At 41.6% G+C, this 21,456-nt stretch overlaps 1 protein-coding gene across 6 annotated transcripts in view; it reads right to left on the reverse strand.

Annotated features, from left to right (window-relative positions):
- KLHL13 (kelch like family member 13) overlaps window positions 1-20,993 on the reverse strand; it is a 130,874-nt gene extending 109,881 nt beyond the window's left edge. For 2 of the 6 annotated variants that reach the window (XM_050964928.1, XM_050964924.1), the window contains exons 1-3: window positions 20,864-20,993; window positions 5,788-5,894; window positions 4,182-4,240 (exon numbers count right to left, since the gene is read on the reverse strand). In XM_050964928.1, coding sequence (XP_050820885.1) covers window positions 4,182-4,201 — 20 coding nt within the window. In that variant the 5' untranslated portion in view covers window positions 4,202-4,240; window positions 5,788-5,894; window positions 20,864-20,993. Of the gene's footprint in view, window positions 1-4,181; window positions 4,241-5,787; window positions 5,895-20,185; window positions 20,409-20,863 lie in introns of those variants that run through there. The other 4 variants (XM_050964930.1, XM_050964926.1, XM_050964925.1 and 1 more) reach the window with 3 other exon arrangements.
- Window positions 20,994-21,456: the final 463 nt, after the last annotated feature.

A 21,456-nucleotide genomic window follows, 5' to 3' on the forward strand; every position in this document is an offset into this window, starting at 1 on the left:
GTGGGTGTCAGTGTCTAATCCTTATCTGCTATATCTCTCATTTTAAGAATCAGAGCATACCTGACTTAACCATATGTTACCGAAAGCAAATCTATCTACTTTCTGTATTTAGATGACTTTAATAGTGACCATTTATCATCCGTGTACATCACATTTTAGCATCACAAGTAACTAACCCAAATGTTCCTATGCCAAGATTATTTTTCACAGTTAGCCCTGCTTTGAAAATTACTATAGTTAAATGAAGCCAATATTTATAAGTTATACTGATTCCGAGCTGTTCTATTTCATCAATACATTTATTTGTGGTCTTTTAATTAAAGGACAACTGTAGCTAACTAAAACTAGAATCCCCTGATGGTTAGAGAATACTTTAAGCCAATCTCAAAACATAGCAATTCCAAAGTTTCCAGGCTGATGTGACACTTGTTAACTTACTCTACTTTTGATGAAGCAATTTAAATCAAACTCAAATTTTACTACACTTAACTGTTTTCAGAAATTCAAACTAGAAAATACTGGACTAGAACTATGTTCTCTTAGCCACTTATTTTTCTCTGTCATATAAACTGACACTTCCTTTGCCAGTGAACAAAGTACTGCAGGGTGTACAGCCTTCACTGAGCCCAGAAACTTACAGTCTGGACTGACCTGAGACTGTTAGAGAGAACAAAGAGGAGTCCTTGTGGCACCTTAGAGACTAACAAATTTATTTAGGCATAAGCTTCCGTGGGCTAGAACCCACTTCATCAGAAGTTATGCTTGTTTCTCTGGGAAGGAGGAGGAAGTAGATTTGTTCTTGCATACATGGGGTACTAGGTAGTGAGAGTTATCTTGGTGTTAACTGGCCACTTCACTTTGAATTGAGTGTTTCTTACAATGTGTGTTAACTACTTATGATAAACAATCTGTTCCACCTTGTATTAGCTGTGACATTTGAGTATTTCCTAGATATGTAAAGAAGAGCTCTGTGAAAGTTTCTCTCTCTCACCAATAGAAGCTGGTCCAATACAAGCCATCAGAGGGGTAGCCGTGTTTGCTGCTTTTACAGATCCAGGCTAAGAATCCTGTGGCACCTTATAGACTAACAGACGTTTTGGAGCATGAGCTTTCATGGGTGAATACCCACTTCGTCGGATGCTCCAAAACGTCTGTTAGTCTATAAGGTGCCACAGGATTCTTTGGTCCAATAAAAGATATTTCACCAACTGTGTCTAATATCCTGGGATCAACATGGCTACACCACCTCTTTAAAACATCCTGAGAGCAGAGTCTGGGACACATCTAAATAGCCTCAAATCTTCGAAGAGCAGAAGCAGGAGCTTGAATTTTGAAAACATGTCCCACTCCACAATTAAGCACAGAACCTGGTGAGTCAGGACAGAACAAACCAGAATGTGTGCTTGGCCATGTCCTCTGGCAATCAGCAGTTTAACTTTGATAGATTCCTGCAGACCAATTGTGGAAGCTTAGCACAGATTCTTTGTGAACCGTCATCATCCACTGAGTGATTACTCTAGACAAAATCTGAGTCTTACTGCTCCTAACTTCCTGGCTAAGTTGAGTCATCTAAAAGATGGAGTATCTCAAATTCACAATTCTGGAGGAAAGATGGGGAGGACAAGTTCTAAAGACTTCACTTCAAAACATTACTCCAGTAGAGTTCAGGTCTCTGGTTCAAGGTGGTGGGCTATCTATGTTTATGAACCTCAGAGATGTGAGAAACCAGATAAGCCACCAGTGGGTACCCTCCTGTGTTGAAAAGCACCATCTTGACTGCAGGGGAACCAAAGGCAGGCCTGGAAGAGACAGAAGGATGCTACAGAAGTAGTGGAAAGGGAGGTCTCTTTAGGTTGTTCTTCTGCTGGGGGGAGAACAGGAAGGATGACAAAAAGGCTCTCTGCTAAGAAGAGGTTATGAAGCTGCAGCAGCCTTGTTCTGGTAGGCTAGACTCCAGGGTATAAGAGCTCTCTCACTGAAAAGGAGAAGCATAATGGGATCACAGCTTCTGTATCTCTATTTCAATTTGAAAGCCATCAGTGGAATCTCCTCCTTGCTATCCACACTGATGGCTCTGCTGATCAGGAAGCAGCTCCTGGTCTTTCTGAACTGATGCTGGGCAGAGAAGTGATGTGCAGACACCTAGTTTCTGGCCGCTGCTAAATTCTACAGTCTGCCAACTACGGCAAGTCCACATGGGCCCTGGCCAGGAAAAATGGACCCAAGAACACCATGTAAATCAAATCAACCCAACTCATTGATGCTGAAGTCTCCTGGATCAACAAAAGCAGCACTTTCTTCTCCTGATTCATAAGGAATCCAGGTGCCAACTAGGGCACTGGAACATAGAAAAACTGTCAGTCAGCCTTCCTGAACTGGCAAGCAGAACCTGAAAGGAGCCAACAGGAAGACGACTGAAAGCCAACACTTTGCTTTTAGTCAAGAATGACACAAGAAAGGGAATAACACCCGTTGTTTAAACTGGCTGAAATCAAGCCCCAAATTAAGAAGTCAAGCGTTCATCTAATTTAACACCACTAGGAATGAAATCTGTTTTTTCTGTTAGTTACAGAACAATAACCAGAACAATGTTATCCATGAAATTGTGCATGTAGCTCCAAGATGGAGAGGGACAAAATATACTGCTTAAGTGTGTTTTCATCGTAAGTCTGGATTCTAGAAGAAAAGGCAGAACCAGTATGGGAATTCAAAATCACCTGAAATGGGATCCAAACGAATTAAAAACTGGTTAAGTAATCGCTATACAAGTTTAGAATAATTATAACAAGCTAACAAGAGAATTTTTGATAAAAGTAAAATTCTGAGTGTGAAGTTCAAGTTCCTGTGACTGCATTTAGTCAGTGAAAAAGGAAGGAACTGAGGTGATAGGGGTTAACAAGGCCTCACAATACTTCAGCTGCAGATGCTTAGTGCCATGAAGAGGCGCTCAAGCTGTCTCAACAGGCACTGCTTTTCTAGAATGTTCCCGGAACTCAACAGCATTTTCCCACCCCATGGTGGGGGTTGGGGTGAGAGAGAAAGAAAAAGATTAACTCATGTCCCAAGTGGGAATATTCAGAAGCCACCCTAAGGAACACAGCATGTTTATACTATATGAAAGTAAAATTAAGCAAAATGATAGTATTGCTTCTGAGGGACTCTTCTATTACAAAGTCCTAGAGTAATATGACAATATAGTTTTAAGTTGTTACTCGAGGCTACAGTAATATTACTGCTAAGAAATGGCTGGTTCGAAGGAACGAGCGGCTTGATGACTCAGTATTCCACCGTGGCACTAGGAAGTAGTGTACTGACAGAGTTACTGTGTCAAATAAGGCACCAGACCGAGGCTTTGAACACATGAGGTCATTAAAGATGACACACATTTTCACAAGAATAAATGTTTCAGAAAAGTGACCAAAGCACTGGAGCTAAATGTATGGATCGTTCCTTTTGCCTTAGAGGTGAAAAGACTATGGTAGTTTTTCTTCACTTCCTGTGCTGAATTGTGGTGTAATGTCTGTGTCCTGTCATACTGCTGCTGCATTTCAGGGGATGGGTGAAAACCTGGTTTTCAGAATTAATGGTACTATAGAATTTTACTATACCAGCTTTGTGTGGTACAAGTCAGAGTCCTCAATCAGAATTAGAGAGATTTAATTCATAGATTGACATGGACCTATTAGCAGTAGTGAAGAATGCTCATCCTTAGGTGGCTAATTCAACCCTTCTACCATGGAGCACTGCAACTGAAGATTATTTGAAGGGACTCAAAGTATCTCATTAATCCTGCCAAAGATCATCCACAGAACAAGCTTCACAGGTTATATTTTATTCATATCTAAAGAGCAAATTATGTGGCATGGTAACACTAAAGTTCATCAGTGGATCAGTCACCACAGAAAGGTTACTGCCATCAATGGCTGTTTAAAAAATAGTTTATCTGTAGTGCTTCATAGTTTTACAACTTAAAGACACCATCCAAATGTCACCTTAAATTAATTGTTTTTCAAGGGATGCACCTCAAACTCATTTTTTCTGAGCTTAATAAGGCATGATCAACTGTCATGAAAGGAAAGTTGATTTAATGCAACATGGAATAAGGAAAATAAATACAACTTCAATTTCATTTCTGTTCCTACACAGTAAAGTTTTGTTTTTAAACACACACAGTTACTCACAAAGTGTCCCTCCACATCATCCCTGAAAAGCAAAATTATCTTCTGTGCTGTTCATGCACCTGCAGTGGAACACACAAAAAAAAAAGTGGAGCAGAAAGTCACAGACTGACAGCAAGAAAGAGAGCGTAGATTCCCAGATCCCAAGGATTTTAGCAAAGCAGGGCAAGCTCTGTCCAAATCATTCATACTCAACTGATTCTCTCCTTCCCTGTTCCACCAACCGCTCCCATTGACACTTAAGGATAAAAGAATGAAAGAGAAACCAAAAAATGCTTTTCTGGAGGCAAATATTACATTACTATTGCTCGGGTGCTGGAACAATTTGTATAGGAGGGTGCTGAGAGCCAATGAACCAAACTGTAAACCCTGATACATGACAGAAACCACTTCAAGCAGAGAGTGCTGCCGCACCCCCAGCACTCCTCGTTCCAACACCTATGACTACTACTCCTGCTGTGGGAATGAGGATGAATTATGAAAACTAATAAAGTGAGCAGAGAAACTACAGGCCCTAGATTTTTCAAATTAATCTCATGGTTTAATCTAGCTGTGCCTGACCCTGCCTATCTAGCCCATGAACAGTTTACTAAAACAGAAACTGTGACTATTTTAGTAGTGAAGAAGAGAACCAGCCTAAATTACAAGTGTGTGATAAAATACAGACGCTAAAAGAAAAAAAGGCCTCAATTTTTATGAGTCATATTTTTTTAATGTACCACAATCATTTACCAAATATTTACAGTATCAATCCCTCATTCTTCATTCTCAAAGGCTTAAAGTACCTTTACAATAATTAGAGATTGATTCTAGTGTTCAATCATAACTCAATTTAAATTTACAGATTTTGCTAAAGGGCACACTGCTGCAATATTACTTAGTAAAGCACACTATTTTCATTTGCAACTAACACAGAATTGTAACTCATGCACTGCAAATTATATAATACCACTGAACTACTCTTATTTTTAGTTCTGAACTTATTTACTTTCCTATTTTGTATTATAAAGAAAGAAATTGCAACAAAAATTAGTTACTATATGGACTTTATATTGGTTACTTCTATGAAAGATAGTACACTGAGCTTTATAGTCCTAAAACACTTTTTGAACAGGTTGTTCTCTCATTTGCATTTATAGGTGTTAAATTAGTTATATTATTCATGTGCATGAAGTGGAAAATAATTTCATATAAAAGGTTTATAAAATGGCACATTTATTTAAATACACCACAAAGCTCATGGGTCAGTCCTACAAAAAAGAAAATAAATTTAGGAATTTCTGCAAATCCCTCAGGCACTCAGCCTCAGTTAACAAATAAAGCTCTCTATACCAATACCTCCATGCAAAAAATAAAAATAAAAAAATACCAATTTAAAAAAAAACTTTAAGGAGCGCCTTTGTGTTCAGGGGTAGGAGTCATGATAAATGCTAATCTAGAATCTTACCTAAATGGGAACTGTCAAATCAGACAATTCATTAAAAGTGATTCACATGAATAAAGTGAAAGCATTACTTATTAATTTATTGTGCTCTAAGCAACACCTAGAATATGGCATTACCAAAAATGGCACCATATAAAATAAATCCTTTAACAAACTCTAACTTGCCTGCTGTCACTTCTGTTGCCGCTGCTAGAAGAACAAAGTTGTTCTGCTTCTTCTGCTACTGCTGCACCTCAGGACATGTTACTGGTTCAACTGACCTTGAGGTTTTCCTGTGTCAAAGAGAAGAAGTCCACTAAATAAATTTTTTAAAAACCAACACAAAATGTTTCTGCCGAAGATCGCATTCTAGCAATCTTCACCACTAAAACAAAGTCATTAATTCACTCTCTAAAAGCAAGACACTCAACTGAATGCCATTCTCCAAATTACAATCATAAAACACACCTGGATGTGAAGTCCTGTCTGTATAATGGATAAGAAAAGCTAATCTAATGAGAATGGAGTTTGTTGCTTGACAGCTTTATTCATTCTAACACGTTCCCCTAGCTGTTCCAGTAGCATTTATGTACCTGCAAAGAACTGTTTCCAAATATATCTGGCACGGAAAAACCCTAGACTCAACTTTGTAATCTGTGGTTGAACGAAGAAGTGAACACTCCTAAACTTGAACATCTAAGGCTTCCCAAGAGTTGCTGCCTGACAAGGCATTATGGAGAGAAACAGAGGTTGGCTTAGTTTTGGATCAAGGCACAAATGGAGATTCCTATGACTGGAATGCTAAAAATCAGAGCCCTGCAAATCTGCGGGTATCTGCAGACCATGTTTGCGGATCTGATTCAGAGACAAATTTTGTATCCAAGCAGGGCTCTACTAAAAGCCAATGGTTATAACCTATTTGGGAAGGACTGAATGGGCAAAACAGGTAAGGGAGTGGCCCTCAGGCATTACCAGTTTCCAAGTAACTGAAAACTCGGAAGAAAAACATCTTGAATGTTTATGGATCAGTCTCTTAACAGATAAACTAAAAGATGGGGTGTTGATCGTCTGTAGCAGACACCAAATAAATCACGCTAGGAAACAGTATGACTGGCTCCTTACGCATCTATGGGTAGGTCTATACTACCCGCCGAAACGGCGGGCAGCAATTGATCCAGCAATCAATCCCCGGGTGCTCTCCCATCGACTCCTGTACTCCATCGCCGTGAGAGGTGCAAGCAGAGTTGACGGGGGAGCAGCAGCAGTTGACTCACCGCAGTGAAAACATCGAAGTGAGTAGGTCTAAGTATGTCAACTTCAGCTATGTTATTTACGTAGCTGAAGTTGCATAACTTAGATTGACCCCCCGCCCCCCAGTGTAGACTAGGCCTATGATGTGTAGGCAAAAAAAGCAGCGTGATTATACAGGAATTAAAACTGAGTGACATATGCAGGTGGTCTCATGCTGGTAATACTAAAACAGCCTTAGAATTTCTAAATATTACAGATGACATTTCGTAACTTAAAAAGTACTGCATCCAACATGGGGGAATTCTATATTGGACCTTGTTTCCACAGATAGAAAGGAACTGATCACAGAAGTAAAAATTAATAGTTGCTTACATACAAGTGATCATGCCTTGACCATATTTATAATGTATAAACACAATATAGTCCAGACCAGTGATATATACATGCATACCTGGAAAAGATCCAATTTCAAAAAGCTGAAAACAATTATGAGCCAAATCAGCTGGAAGAATTTAATCAGAAAAATGCAAATGATAATTGGAAATTATTTAAGAACACTTTACTAGATGCCCAAAACTGAAAAAACCCACAATATATGACAAATGCTGTACTGATTAAAAAAAACAATCTGGTTTAGAAGGGAAGGGAAGACAGCTATAAAAAATAAAACAAATGGAAAAAAGGGGGAGTTGATAGTATTGAACATAAATCAGAAGCTAGGAACTGCACAACATTAGCAAGGGAAGCAAAGGGACACAAGGAGAAATCTATAGTCAGCAGAGTTAAGGATAAGAAGGGAAATTTTTTAAATATCTAAGGAACAAAAAGAACCCTACGATGGTCCTTTACTAGATGGAAATCGTAGAATTATTAATAATGCTGAAGAGGCAGGTTAGATTTTGTGAAAAATCTACACCTCTGTGAGAAGTAGCTATACCGACTAAACCACATTGCAGACAACACTAGGTCAACAGAAGAATTCTTCTATCAACCTAGCTACCACCTCTCAGAGCAGTAGATTACCTACACCAACAGGAGAACCCCCCCTGTCGACACAGGTATGTCTACACTGAGCATTACAGCTGCACTGCTGTACTGTTCTAAGTGCTGATATACCCCAAGTCTCAGGGCAAGGAACAGCTCAGTATTATGCCCTAAAAATGTGTTTTTGTTCACTACTACATAAGAAAAAAACGACAGGTCTTCAAATCAATGACTTTTCTCTGAAAGGTGATTTGGTTAACAATAGTCCCACAGTTATTGTAACTGTCAAGAAAGGGAACCCATTAGTAATCAAACACAAGTTTCACTATATATGCAATCTTAAATAACGGCAATGACTAGAGTCTATCAGTGCAAGTCCACTAGAAGAAAAACTGACCATGTAGGATATGCTCACTTAAGTGGTGGACTACAGAGAAAAGTAAGGTGTATGTACTCCAGATTCCAAAGTTCAGCTGCTCATTTAAACTGCATGAATACTTTCCTCAAGGCAGCACAACCGAACAAGTCCCTAGCTTTGATTAAACAGATGCAAGGACCACTGATCCAGTTTTCCAAAGCACAGAGAAACCACGATCAGCCATTTGAATGCTATCTTCCATTTATAGTGTACCAATTTATATCTTGCCTTGAATCTACAGTTACATTCACCCATACATTTGTAAACAGGTGAAAATTAGATTTATATCAATACTATTCAAAAATATATTTCAGTGTAAGAACTGGACCCATTTGACACCACAAGATAACGTAGATCAGGGGCGGGCAAACTTTTTGGCCTGAGGGCCGCATCGGGTTTTGTGAATTGTATGGAGGGTCGGTTAGGGAAGGGGGTTGTGGCCCAGCCCCCATCTCCTATTTACTCCCCCCCCAGGACTCCTGCCCCATCCAACCCTCCCTGTTCCCTGGCAGCCCCCCTGGAACCCCTGCCCCATCCACACAGCCCCGCTGCCTGCCCCTCACTGCCCTGGACCCCCACCGTCCCATCCAACTCCTCCTCTCATTCCTGACGGCCCCTCTGGGACCCCTGTCCCATCCAACTACCCGTGGCCCTGACGTCCCCCTGCCGCTCCCCGAACCACTGCCCCTGACGTCCCCCTGCAGCCCCAACTAATCTCCCCTCCTTCCTGACTGCCCCTCCCGGGACCCCTGCCACCATTCCCCCGCCCCCTGACCACCACCCCAAACTCCCCTGTCCTCTATCCAACCCCCCCACTCCCTGCCCTCTTACCGCGCTGCCTGGAGCACCGGTGGCGCTACGGCTGCATCACCTGGCTGGAGCCAGGCCACGCTGCCGCCACCGCCACCACGCAGCACAGAGCACCGGGTCAGGCCGGGCTCTGCAGCTGCGCTGCCCCAGGAGCTCACAGACCCATCGTCCAGAACATCACGCCAGCGGAGGAGTAAGCAAGCTGAGGCTGCAGGAGAGGCTGGACAACGGGGAGGGGCCAGGGGAGAGCCTCCTGGGCCAGGATCTCGGGGGCTGCGCCAGATGTGGCCGCAGGCTGTAGTTTGCCCACCCCTGACCTAGAGACTTTTTGCCTAAACACAGAAATAGCACAGCCATGTTTATCTGACATGAAAGTTACTTAAGATTATTACAAGATTTTTGGATCAATACCCTATCAAAATCAACCTATTCAGAGCTTTTTCAGTGCCACACTTACCACAATTAAAACTCATTGAAAAGACTGAAGATGTTCCTAGAATGTTCAGCAAGATGCTGTTGCAATCCTATACTCCACAAGGAAGTCAGCTAATGTAACACCAATATTTAAAAAGGGCTCTAGAGGTGATCCCGGCAATTACAGACTGGTAAGTCTAACATCAGTACCGGGCAAATTAGTCGAAACAATAGTTAAGAATAAAATTGTCAGACACACAGAAAAAAAAATGTTAAGCAATAGTCAACATGGTTTCTGTAAAGGGAAATCGTGTCTTACTAATCTGTTAGAGTTCTTTGAAGGGGTCAACAAACATGTGGACAAGGGGAATACCGTGGACATAGTGTACTTAGATTTCCAGAAAGCCTTTGACAAGGTCCCTCACCAAAGGCTCTTACGTAAATTAAGCTGTCATGGAATAAAAGGGAAGGTCCTTTCATGGACTGAGAACTGGTTAAAAGACAGGGAACAAAGGGTAGGAATTAATAGTAAATTCTCAGAATGGAGACGGGTAACTAGTGGTGTTCCCCAAGGGTCAGTCCTCGGACCAATCCTATTCAACTTATTCATAAATGATCTGGAGAAAGGGGTAAACAGTGAGGTGGCAAAGTTTGCAGATGATACTAAACTGCTCAAGATAGATAAGACCAAGCAGATTGTGAAGAACTTCAGAAAGATCTCACAAAACTAAGTGATTGGGCAACAAAATGGCAAATGAAATTTAATGCAGATAAATGTAAAGTAAAGCACATTGGAAAAAATAACCCCAACTATACATACAATAGATGGGGGCTAATTTAGCTACAAATCAGGAAAAAGATCTTGGCGTCATCGTGGATAGTTCTCTGAAGATGTCCACGCAGTGCGCAAAGGTGGTCAAAAAAGCAAACAGGATGTTAGGAATCATTAAAAAGGGGATAGAAAATAAGACAGAGAATATCTTATTGCCCTTATATAAATCCATGGTACGTCCACATCTCGAATGCTGCGTACAGATGTGGTCTCTTCATCTCAAAAAAATATACTGGCACTAGAAAAGGTTCAGAAAAGGGCAACTAAAATGATTAAGGTTTGGAGAGGGTCCCATATGAGGAAAGATTAAAGAGGCAAGGACTTTTCGGCTTGGAAAAGAGGAGACTAAGGGGGGATATGATAGAGGTATATAAAATCATGAGCGATGTGGAGAAAGTGGATAAGGAAAAGTTATTTACTTATTCCCATAATACAAGAACTAGGGGTCACCAAATGAAATTAATAGGCAGCAGGTTTAAAACAAATAAAAGGACGTTCTTCTTCACATAGCGCAGTCAACTTGTGGAACTCCTTACCTGAGGAGGCTGTGAAGACTAGGACTATAACAGCGTTTAAAAGGGAACTGGATAAATTCATGGAGGTTAAGTCCATAAATGGCTATTAGCCAGGATGGGTAAGGAATGGTGTCCCTAGCCTCTGTTTGTCAGAGGATGGAGAAGGATGGCAGGAGAGAGATCACTTGATCATTGCCTGTTAGGTTCACTCCCTCTGGGGCACCTGGCATTGGCCACTGTCGGTAGACAGGATACTGGGCTAGATGGACCTTTGAGCTGACCCGGTACGGCCGTTCTTGTGTTCTTATGTAAGCATAAAGCAGAGGTAAAAGTTGGTTTGTCCAACATCTCAAGTACATTAGCCAGCACTGAAATGGATAACTGAAGTGGTTAAGTAACACTAGGTTGTGCTTCTGGAAATATGAGTTAGAGTTACCTTTCTTGAATAAAGAAACAAGGTTGCTTAAGTAAACATTTCACCTGGCCTACTCCTTGCAAGAGCAAACTTCTTAAAATAGTTGGCTAGAGATTAAGTTACTTTACAAAGTATCATTCCACATGCCTTGAAGTAGAAACTGAAGGCTCTTTGTTAAATGGATTAAAGGTTGCCTACTTTTACTGTCCCTTATTAAAGTAAATCTAAATTTTCTAAACTACTTCATTTCTAAGAGATGCTTTTCATTGAATCACACTAAATTTGTGTTTGTATGTATGCTTGTATATACATATATGAGAAAGTTAGGCATTTTTAATATCCCCACCACATATATATGTTGGCATAACTTACAGAAAGAGTACAAGAACTATTTTTCTTCCCTGTTACTCCAACAATGGACCACCACCACTAATCAGACAGCCATTTGATCCATGAATTAGCATTTTCCACACTGTTACTATTACTAATAAAGCCTCTAAATTAACTAGCTTTCATTACAAGTTGCACACTCTGACCATGATTAGCAATTGAGGTGCTTCCACTTTTGGCTAGCCAATTTAAGAGACTTTAAAAGGATCTGATTTTCAGAAAGCAGGTGCGCAACACAGTCTGAAAAAAATCAGGCCCCTTTAACAATGTCAAGTTTTAACTCATCTCAAGTATTCAAGAATCCATAAAAAACCAACTTATAATTAATGTTTCCCAATTAACAGTATGACTTCAGAGTAGCAAGTAGATTTTGCAACTAAAGATGAAAAGGTGCAATTTTCAAAAGCACTTGTGATTTAGGAATATGAAGTCCCATTGACTTTCAGTGGGATTTGTGCTCCTAAATCACTACCGTCCTTTTGAAAGTTGCACACAAACTCAACTCTCTCAATTGCTGCAGATGGGCAAGCCTTTTAGGAATAGCATTTAATCCCTGAAGGAGAAATGATTTAAACACCACTTATCAGTTCTGTAACATTGCACAAAGTGTTTATCAAATCATTTCAACATCTGTGTACTAATGCAAATTTCCAAAACCTAGCTTTTTCCAAAACCTTTGTATTACCTGGAATACAAAAAACAGCTATTCTAACATCTATCCCCATGAATGTTGACATTTAGTGTCAACAATCTGAAATTCCATTCTTATTTCTCCCCACATTCAGTACATCACTAGGTCCACATGCAGTATCCTATACATCATAATAAGATAAATCATTCCTCTTGAGATATCTGCTTCCAGTGCAGTGAAACTAAAATGGAAGTGTTAATTTAAATATAAATTAAAAGATTGGAGGTCCATGACTATAGTAGAAGATCCTACTCCCATGTCTGTATATATAGGTAAAGCATGTACAAAGCACGCAGCTTGCATACCTATTGTAGAAACAGCTATGTCATTGTGAGATATTTTCTTACATACTTTACACATACTGTAAAGGCCAAAAGTTGAGAATATCGCCGCACTAACAGCAACATAAACAGAATATTCAAAGCCCCTTCATAAAAGTTTACCATTTAGTTCCATAAGTCTGTCAAGAGCACAGTATGCCTTCAAAAGTACTAGTTCTACTGGACTCGATAAACCAGGAAGAAATTGCCATCTATAAAACATCAATAAATTCCAGAAGAGATAAGAACACCATGCTCATGCTAGCTGAATTAAACACCCATATAAGCACATTTTTCAATTCCTCATCTAAAGATGTCCATTAGTTCCTTCATGTAAATTTCTTATGAGAACTGTGGAGGATTCCAAAAATTGCTTTAGCAGCCAACAAAGAAACCCTTACACAATGCGTTAGATGTTTTGAGAGTATTACTAACATACATTACCTTAACAAGCATGTTTGGAATTATTAACTTTCAACATCATCCCTCAGTGCTATTTAAAAAGATAACACTACACCTGTATTAATGTGACTGGTCAACACTACTGAGTAGTTAAGAATGCAGCATCAACTATTTCGTCGTGCCTTCATTACTTACAATTATTTTAGAAAGAATGTGACCACAAATTCACACTTGTCTTGACGCACTTATGCCAGAATCCAGGACTACCTTTGTGATACAGAGCTCTGCTTCATCAGTCCCAGAAGTCCAAGTTAATTTTGACACAGAACAAAATTCAGGGAAGAAAAGGAAAATACCACCACATAAGCTTGTAATCTATTATTCGTTGTAGATGTTATTTAAAGACCTCCAGGGTACGGCATTTCCAACAGAGTTAACTACTGACTCCTGCAGTTATTTAAGCCTGATCTCCACTCTGAGTGGAAAAGTGGAACCTCCTTCTTAGCCCTGAGGGAAAGTCAGTTTACTCACTGCAAGAGCAAGACGGTCTTGTCTCGCCATTCCACACATTTCAGGCATTTCTAACGCACACCTTTCCCTGGTATCTAGGCTGCAGATACAAAGTCCCACTGAACTGAAATGGATACAGAATTGAATCACTGAATTCATACATGGTGAGCTCTGATTTTCTCTAGTTCTTGCTTCAGTTGCTGCTACTTAAAACATTCTTCTCCTCTCCCATCTTTCTGAATGGGTACAAGACATGGTCAAGAGTAGGGGCCCAGACAAAAACAGATGCATCCTGGAGGTGAATGCCTGGCTGTGAGGCCCCTATCGAGGAAGGCGAAGAGAATATCTGGATATGGACTGGCTAACCTAGTGAGGAGGGCTTTAAACTAAGTTCAAAGGGTGCAGGTGACCAAAGCCCAAGGATAAGTCAAAAACATGGAGATCTGGGAGAAGGGTTGGAATTTGGAGGGAGCATGGGCTGTGATAGCAGGGATAAAGGAGAGACAAGCCAGAACTTGGGGGGGGAAATCAAATCAGTATCTTAGATGTCTATATACTAATGCAAGGAAAATGGGGAATAAGCAGGAAGAACTCAAAATGCTAGTAAATAAACACAACTATGACATAGTTGGCACCACAGAGACCTGATACAATAATATGCATGACTGAAATATTTGGTATAGAAGGGTAGAGCTTGCTCAGAAAGGACAAGCACAAAAAAAGGGAGGAGGTGTTGCTTTGTATATTAAATATATACACTTGGACTAAGGTTTAAATGGAAATAGGAGACAGACTTGTTCAAAGTCTCTAGGTAAGGATAAAAAGGGTAAAAAAAACAAGGGTGATGAGACCACCCAAGCAGGAAGAAGAGGTGGATGAGGCTTTTTTTAAACAACAAAATCATCCAAAGCACAGGACTTGGTAGCGATGAGGGACTTCAACTACCAGACATCTGTTGGAAAAATAACACAACAGGGCACAGATTATCCAATACATTCTAAAAATTTATTGGAGATTTTTTTTTATTTCAGAAGGTGGATAAAGCTACTAGGGGAGAGGCTGTTCTAGATTTGATTTTGACAAATAGTGAGGAACTGGTTGAGACGCCTGAGCCCTGGGCAGTGGGGCTCAGGTTACAGGCCCCCTGCCTGGGGCTGAAGCCCTTGGGCTTTGCCCCCCACCCCGCCCCAGTGGTGGGGCTCAGGCTTTGGCCTCTCCACCCAGGGCAATGGGGCTCAGGCGGACTCAAGCTTTAGTACCCACTCCTGGAGTTGTGTAGTAATTTTTGTTGTCAGAAAGGGGTTGTGGTGCAATGAAGTTTGAGAACCCCTGACTTAAGTCATTGCAGCTCGGCTTGCTGGTCTGTGAAAATTACATATTACTCTTTCCCCTCCACCTCCCATCATTCAGAAAACCCCACTCACTTTCCCCCAGTTCTTGTAAAGCCAATCTGCAGCTGGTCAAATGGAGAAGTATTCACCAAATTTTAACTTTTCATTTTTCTATCAGCTTATCAATTCCTAGCCTTGGGATGCAATCTTTAAATTGTATACACTGGTAAAATTGGTTTTAATGTCAGTTCATTTTTCACACCTAGAATACTGAAAAAACAAAATACTCTTAATTTTGACTCTTTACGCCTTTTTCCCAAAAGATTAAGTATCTGTAAAGTTCCAACTTTCCTCATAAAGCCCAAAACTGAACAATTTCAGCTTGTGCAATTCCAATCCAGTCCCCCCTACAAGTCTCTGCTTTTCATCAAAGATTTTACAACTATAGCATACACCAATAATTGCTACATAATTCACAAAGAAGAACTTAAAACAAAAGCCACAAGAAATCATATGACTGTACTGTGTCATTAGTATCTACAACAAAGCACGGCTGTTTCCGTGAAAGGAAATAAAACGTTCTGTTTCCTACAGCTGAGTTTAAACTAAACTACAGCTGAGCTTACAGCAAAAAAGCCTAAGCTCTAAGAACATAATTCAATTGCTACACTTCTTCTAGAAACCTCATGCACATGATCTGCTTTTTTCAAAAGGCATAACTTTCTCTAAATAGGCAGAGAGGCTGCAGATGTGCTGAGATCATAACCTATCATGCTGACTAATATTATTGCATGGTTTCCTTGTACTTCCCCAATCTGTATGCATCTGTTGTCTCGGGTCTTATACGTTGATTGTAAATTCTTTGGGGTAGAACTGCCTTTGTTCTGTTCAGAGTGTCTAACACAATGGGGCTTTGGTCCATGACTAGGGCTCCCAGGAACTAAGAATACAAATAATAAGTAGCCATAGGGTAGGCTATTTCAACACCTTGAAATGGCCATGGAGCCTTATTTGAGATGCCATTCCACCTTGTTTTCAGCAGATATAGGCAAATCAATTTGCACCATAGCACAGATCTAAATTTTGGTCCATCTTGCAAACTTTTTCCACTGAAATTCAAATACGACCTTCCCTCCCTCCCCCGCCAAACACACTCCCACTTAGTAACAGGGCAGTTATTTCCTTGCTATGGTTCTCCAATAAGACCATCTAGGAAAAGCTCTTTGAAGGTCAGTGGAGCCCTTTTGTCACTGCCAATATCAAGTCTCACACACTAAGTAAACAGCCTCAGGATGCATGAAATCTGAACTCAGCTACAAGTCTAACCTCAGGAAGGTATTTTAGGTTATGTCTTCACTGCAAGAAATAGGTGTGGTTTTACATCAATGTACCTCAATGTAATGTCCTAGATGAGATAAGGTACAGCTAGTTTTTACCTAGCTGTAGCTAGTCATGGTCAAGTCTACACACCCTACTTGACACGCACCTCAAATAACTACATATTGGTAAAAGTTATTGTGCTTTCTCTCCACTAAGATGTTATACTGAAACAGCTATTTTGATGTGTAAACTAGGGCTGTCAATTAATCACAGTTAACTCATACAATTAACTCAAAAAAATTAACTGCAATTAAAAAAATTAATTACAATTAATCGCACTGTTAACAATAGAATACCAAGTGAAATTTATTAAATTTGGATTTATTTTTTTTTTTACATTTTCAAATATATTGATTTCTATTACAACATATAATACAAAGTGTACAGTGCTCACTTTATATTTTATTACAAATATTTGCACTGTAAAAATTATAAACAAAACAGTATTTTTCAATTTGCCTCATACAAGTACTGTAGTGCAGTCTCTTTATTGTGAAAGTGTAACTTACAAATGTAATTTTTTTTTTGCTACATAACTGCACTTAAAAACAAAACAATGCAAAACTTTAGAGCCTACAAGTCCACTCAGTCCTGCTTCTTGTTCAGCCAATTGTTAAAACAAACAAGTCTGTTTACATTTATGGGAGATACTGCTGACGGCTTCTGTCACGGAGTGTGGGGAGTTCAGTTCTGCACCCCTCTTCCTGGGACCCACAGTGACTCTTGGCCAGCCAGTAAAATAGAAGGTTTATTGGACAACAGGAACACAGGTTAGAGCAGAGCTTGCAGGTAGTCAGGACCCCTCCATTGAGTCCTTCTGGGCTTTCAGGGTGCTTGGATCCTAGCTAGGATACCCTGAATTCCGCCCACACAGCCCCAAGCCCAAACTCAAACTGCTTCCCTCCTGCCACTCCCTTCCTTTGTCCCCCTTCCCGGGTAAAGGTGTTGACCTTTCCTCTCCCTTACCTAGCTCAGGTTACAGGCTCCGGTATCGTCCATCCCCTAAAGTCCTCCCCTGCTCTCCCATTCCCCACACAGACAGCCCTTACTCCATCACAGCTTCTTATTTACAATGTCACCTGAAAGGGAGAACAGGAGTTCACATTGCACTTTTGTAGCTGGCATTGCAAGGTATTTACGTGCCAGATATGCTAAACATTCATATGCCCCTTCATGCTTTGACCACCATTCCAGAGGACATGCTTCCATGCTGATGATGCTTGTTAAAAAGATAATGCATTAATGAAATTTGTGATTGAACTCCTTGGGGGAGAATTGTATGTCTCCTGTTCTGTTTTACCCACATTCTGCCATATATTTCATGTTATAGCAGTCTCAGATGATGAACCAGCACATGTTCATTTTAAGAACACTTTCACCGCAGATCTGACACAATGTTTAAGAATGTGAAGTGCCTTCCAAAATCTGAGAGGGATGGGGTGTGGAGCATGCTCTCAGATGTCTTAAAAGAGCAACACTGCAATGCAGAAACTACAGAACCTGTACCACCAAAAAAGAAAACTTTCTGCTGGTGGCATCTAACCCAGAGGATGAAAAATGTACATGCGTCGGTCCACTTTGCTTTGGATCATTATCGAGCAGAACCTGTCATCAGCATGGACACATGTCTTCTGGAAAGGTGGCTGAAGCATGAAGAGACATATGAATCTTTAGCACATCCAGCACAAACATCTTGCAATGCCAGCTACAACAGTGCCATGTGAATGCCTGTTCTCACTTTCAGGTGACATTGTAAACAAGACGTGGGCAGCATTATCTCCTGCGAACTGTAACCAAACTTGTTTGTCTGAGCGATTGACTGAAGTAGGACTGAGTGGACTTGTTGGTTCTAAAGTTTTATATTGTTTTATTTTTGAATGCAGATTTTTTTGTACATAATCCTACATTTGTAAATTCAACTTTCATTATAAAGAGATTGCACTACAGTACCTGTATGAGTTGAATTGAAATATACTATTTGTTTTGTTTTTACAGTGCAAATATTTGTAATAAAAAATAAATATAAAGTGAACACTGTACACTTTGTATTGTTATAATTGAAATCAATATATTTTGAAGATGTAGAAAACATCCAAAAATATTTAAATGGTTTTCTATTATTATTTAACAGTGTGAATAATCACACAATTAAGCACTATTACTTCTTTTAACTACATGATTAATCGCGATTTATTTAATCGCTTGGCAGCCCTAGTGTAAACACCTTTTTTCAGTGAAGACAGACCACAAAAGGATACAGAAGAAGCATACTTAGAGACACTCAAATCTTCTGAGATTTACCCATACTCCATCTTTCAGATGCAGTAATCCTTTGTCACAAAAACTAAAATAAAAAAAATTCAGTGATAAAAACATCTGCAACCAGTCTTCCACCAGTGCAGCATACTGAGAATTTTTAAAGATTCTCAAGAATAGACGCCGTCTTGAGGTAGAAGAGGGCTCATCCACCACATCTGTTCAATCCTTGGTATCTCTTCTGAGACGCATGAGGATGTCAGACGTGGTGATGATAGATTGTTAAGTGGATACCTATTCAGTGGAACCTAGTCTGAGGGAGCCCAACTGAGTCAATTCCCATAAGCTATTGAAGAGCCATGGAAAAAATTATGTAATATTACTACTGACACACATTGATACTTAAAACATAATACCATCACCTCTTTTATATAGCTAGTTCTTAAAACAAGAACTTCTAATTTCTCAATTTGCTTATATAACCCATGATCAATATGGCTGTCCCATACAGAGATTTGAATCCATATAACCTTTGATGTAACATAACAGGGACTTTTAGCGCAGCTAGTAGAGGCTCTTGCTTTCAGAACCAGAGGTCCTGGGTTTGACCTCCACTGCCTAATATCTCCTAGGGGTGTTGTGCTACATTTAGGGCTAGCCTACACTAAAAGCACTACAGTGGTGGCACTGCGCATCTGGGGAAGACTCTTCAGCTGACATAGCGCTGTCCATATCAGCACTTAGTTCGGTGGCTTATTCACACCCTTGAGTGACATAAATTATACTGACATAAATAGAAGGGTGTACAAGTGCTCAGAAAGATAAAGCAGAGAATCTTAGATTTTGCAAATGGGATACCATTAACAAATTACTTTTGTGCCTTTTTTTTTTTAACCTGCTGTTGTAACAAGCAACATTTCAGGTTACTGCTATTTAAAGAAATTATGGAAACATGACTTTACTTTGTACATGTAACAGCACTCCCTGTATAGCCAATGTCACTGGTGCCACAATGTACTCAGTTACCCATCCCTACAGAGGAGATCTCCAGTGACTGCTCTTTGCATCCACTTTCTGAGGGTACAGGGTTTCAACTTCATAGTTCTTTCTGCATGAATGGGGCCTTAGCCACTACTATGTTCCCTTCTGATTACAGAACCGTAGGGGAAAGTATTTTTAAAAGGAAATGTAAAAGCAAAACTGTCTGGAACTCAGGGAAAAACTACAGTGAGCTTATTATTGGAAAGCTGTTTCAACCTGACAGTGTCCCTGTAAGTATTCGTGCTTTAGATGCACCGCAGCATGCTAATGCTAATGTGCTAGAGATCCACTGCAGTTTGCTGAACTTTGTATATTAGGGCATAAAACAAAAAAATTTTTTTTTTAAAGACACACTTATTTTGAAATATGTGGATTAGTCTTAATCATCACCCAAATTCAATGTGTTAAAACAATCTGTAGTAAATTTTGGTAATATTAAACAGGATTACAGAATTGGCTTTGCTATGAAATCTCTGTTGAGAAATGAGGAGAGTTCCTCAAGGTTTCTGATGAGGATTACCAAATGTATAGACTAGCAAAATGAGAATTACTGAGGCTTCTCAGTAATATTCTGTACAATATTTAGCCATAGCTCACATCTCTAGATTATTTGAAGCACAGTACCTCTGTTGCTGACTGCAGCAGCTCAGAAAGCTGGTATCAATATCTTGTTAGCACTCAGAATGCTTACTCTCAAAAAAATCCCTCTCCTCTGCCAATCAAACAAGGTCCATTACGTGCATGTGCGCATCTCTGAAGCTGGGCAAAGGAACTGTGCTCAGAGGGTTTCACAAGTTAGCATTACACATTTTCCTAAAGACACCAAGAACCGTGAATAGGACCCAGGGAGGAACAGAGCGGGGCCTAACTGCAGAGCAGGGAGGGAGCCCAGCCAAGTCAATTACTGCCACAGACATCTCTATTTCCCTCCACTTACTGGGCACCTCGGCAGCGGCCCCCGGACACGCTCCCTGCACCCGGACCGGGGAGCAAAGGGCAGCAGGGGGTGACGGGCGGGCCGGGGAGGGGTTACTGAGCCCGCCAAGTGCCTGTCCGGGGGGGAGGCAGCAGCATGGCCCTTCTTCCAGCGGGGGAAGGGGAGAGGGACCCAGCTCCCTGAGCAGGGGGCGGAGAGAGACACAGCCCCCCCGTCACCCCCTCCCCCGCGCGCTCAAACTGACCCCCCCCCGCGCCGTGACCCCCTGCTCAGCGGCACCCGCTCACCGGGGGCGGCGTCCGCAGCGCCCCTCAGCCCAGCCCTGGCGAGGGGCGCCCGCTCCCCCCGGCTCCAACCCGCCTCACCCGCTGGACGCGGAAGCCCCGGAGCTGCCCCGCCGGAGAGAAGCAGGCGCCGGTCGGCTCGGTCCCGGCCTCAGGCGGCGACTCAGCCCCGGAGCCCGCGGCCCCCCCCACTCCGGAGCTTTTCAAAAGTCCCGAGTCCGGACTGGGAGACTCCCCCTCCCGCCCGGACCCGCTCGCCCCGCCCCCCGCCGACGGCACGCCGCCAAGATGGCGGCCGCGCGCCATTGCGCCTGCGCGGCGGGTCGGGATTAAGTTACGGGCAAGGCAGTTGCGAGGGGAGGAGGCAGGAAAAAGGCGGGGTGGGGCCGGGCTGGGGCGAGCCTGAGGGGCGGGGCGGGGTGGGGCGGGGCCGGGCCGGGCCGGGCTGGGCTGGGGCGAGCCTGAGGGGCCGGGCTGGGCTGGGGAGAGCCTGAGGTGAGGTATGGGGCGGGGCTGAGCTGAGACTCTGGAAAGGGAGGGGGGCAATGCCCCAGCTGGTCTCAGCCCTGAACATCGCCAAGCCGTGTGCCCTTCTGGCTGGCTGATAAGAACTCGGGAGATGGTGGACAGGGCTCTGGGGGGTCACACCTGTGGCTGCCTCCTCCCAGCCATGC

This window comes from Gopherus flavomarginatus, chromosome 8 (assembly GCF_025201925.1).
Source record: "Gopherus flavomarginatus isolate rGopFla2 chromosome 8, rGopFla2.mat.asm, whole genome shotgun sequence".
Lineage (NCBI taxonomy): Eukaryota > Metazoa > Chordata > Testudines > Testudinidae > Gopherus > Gopherus flavomarginatus.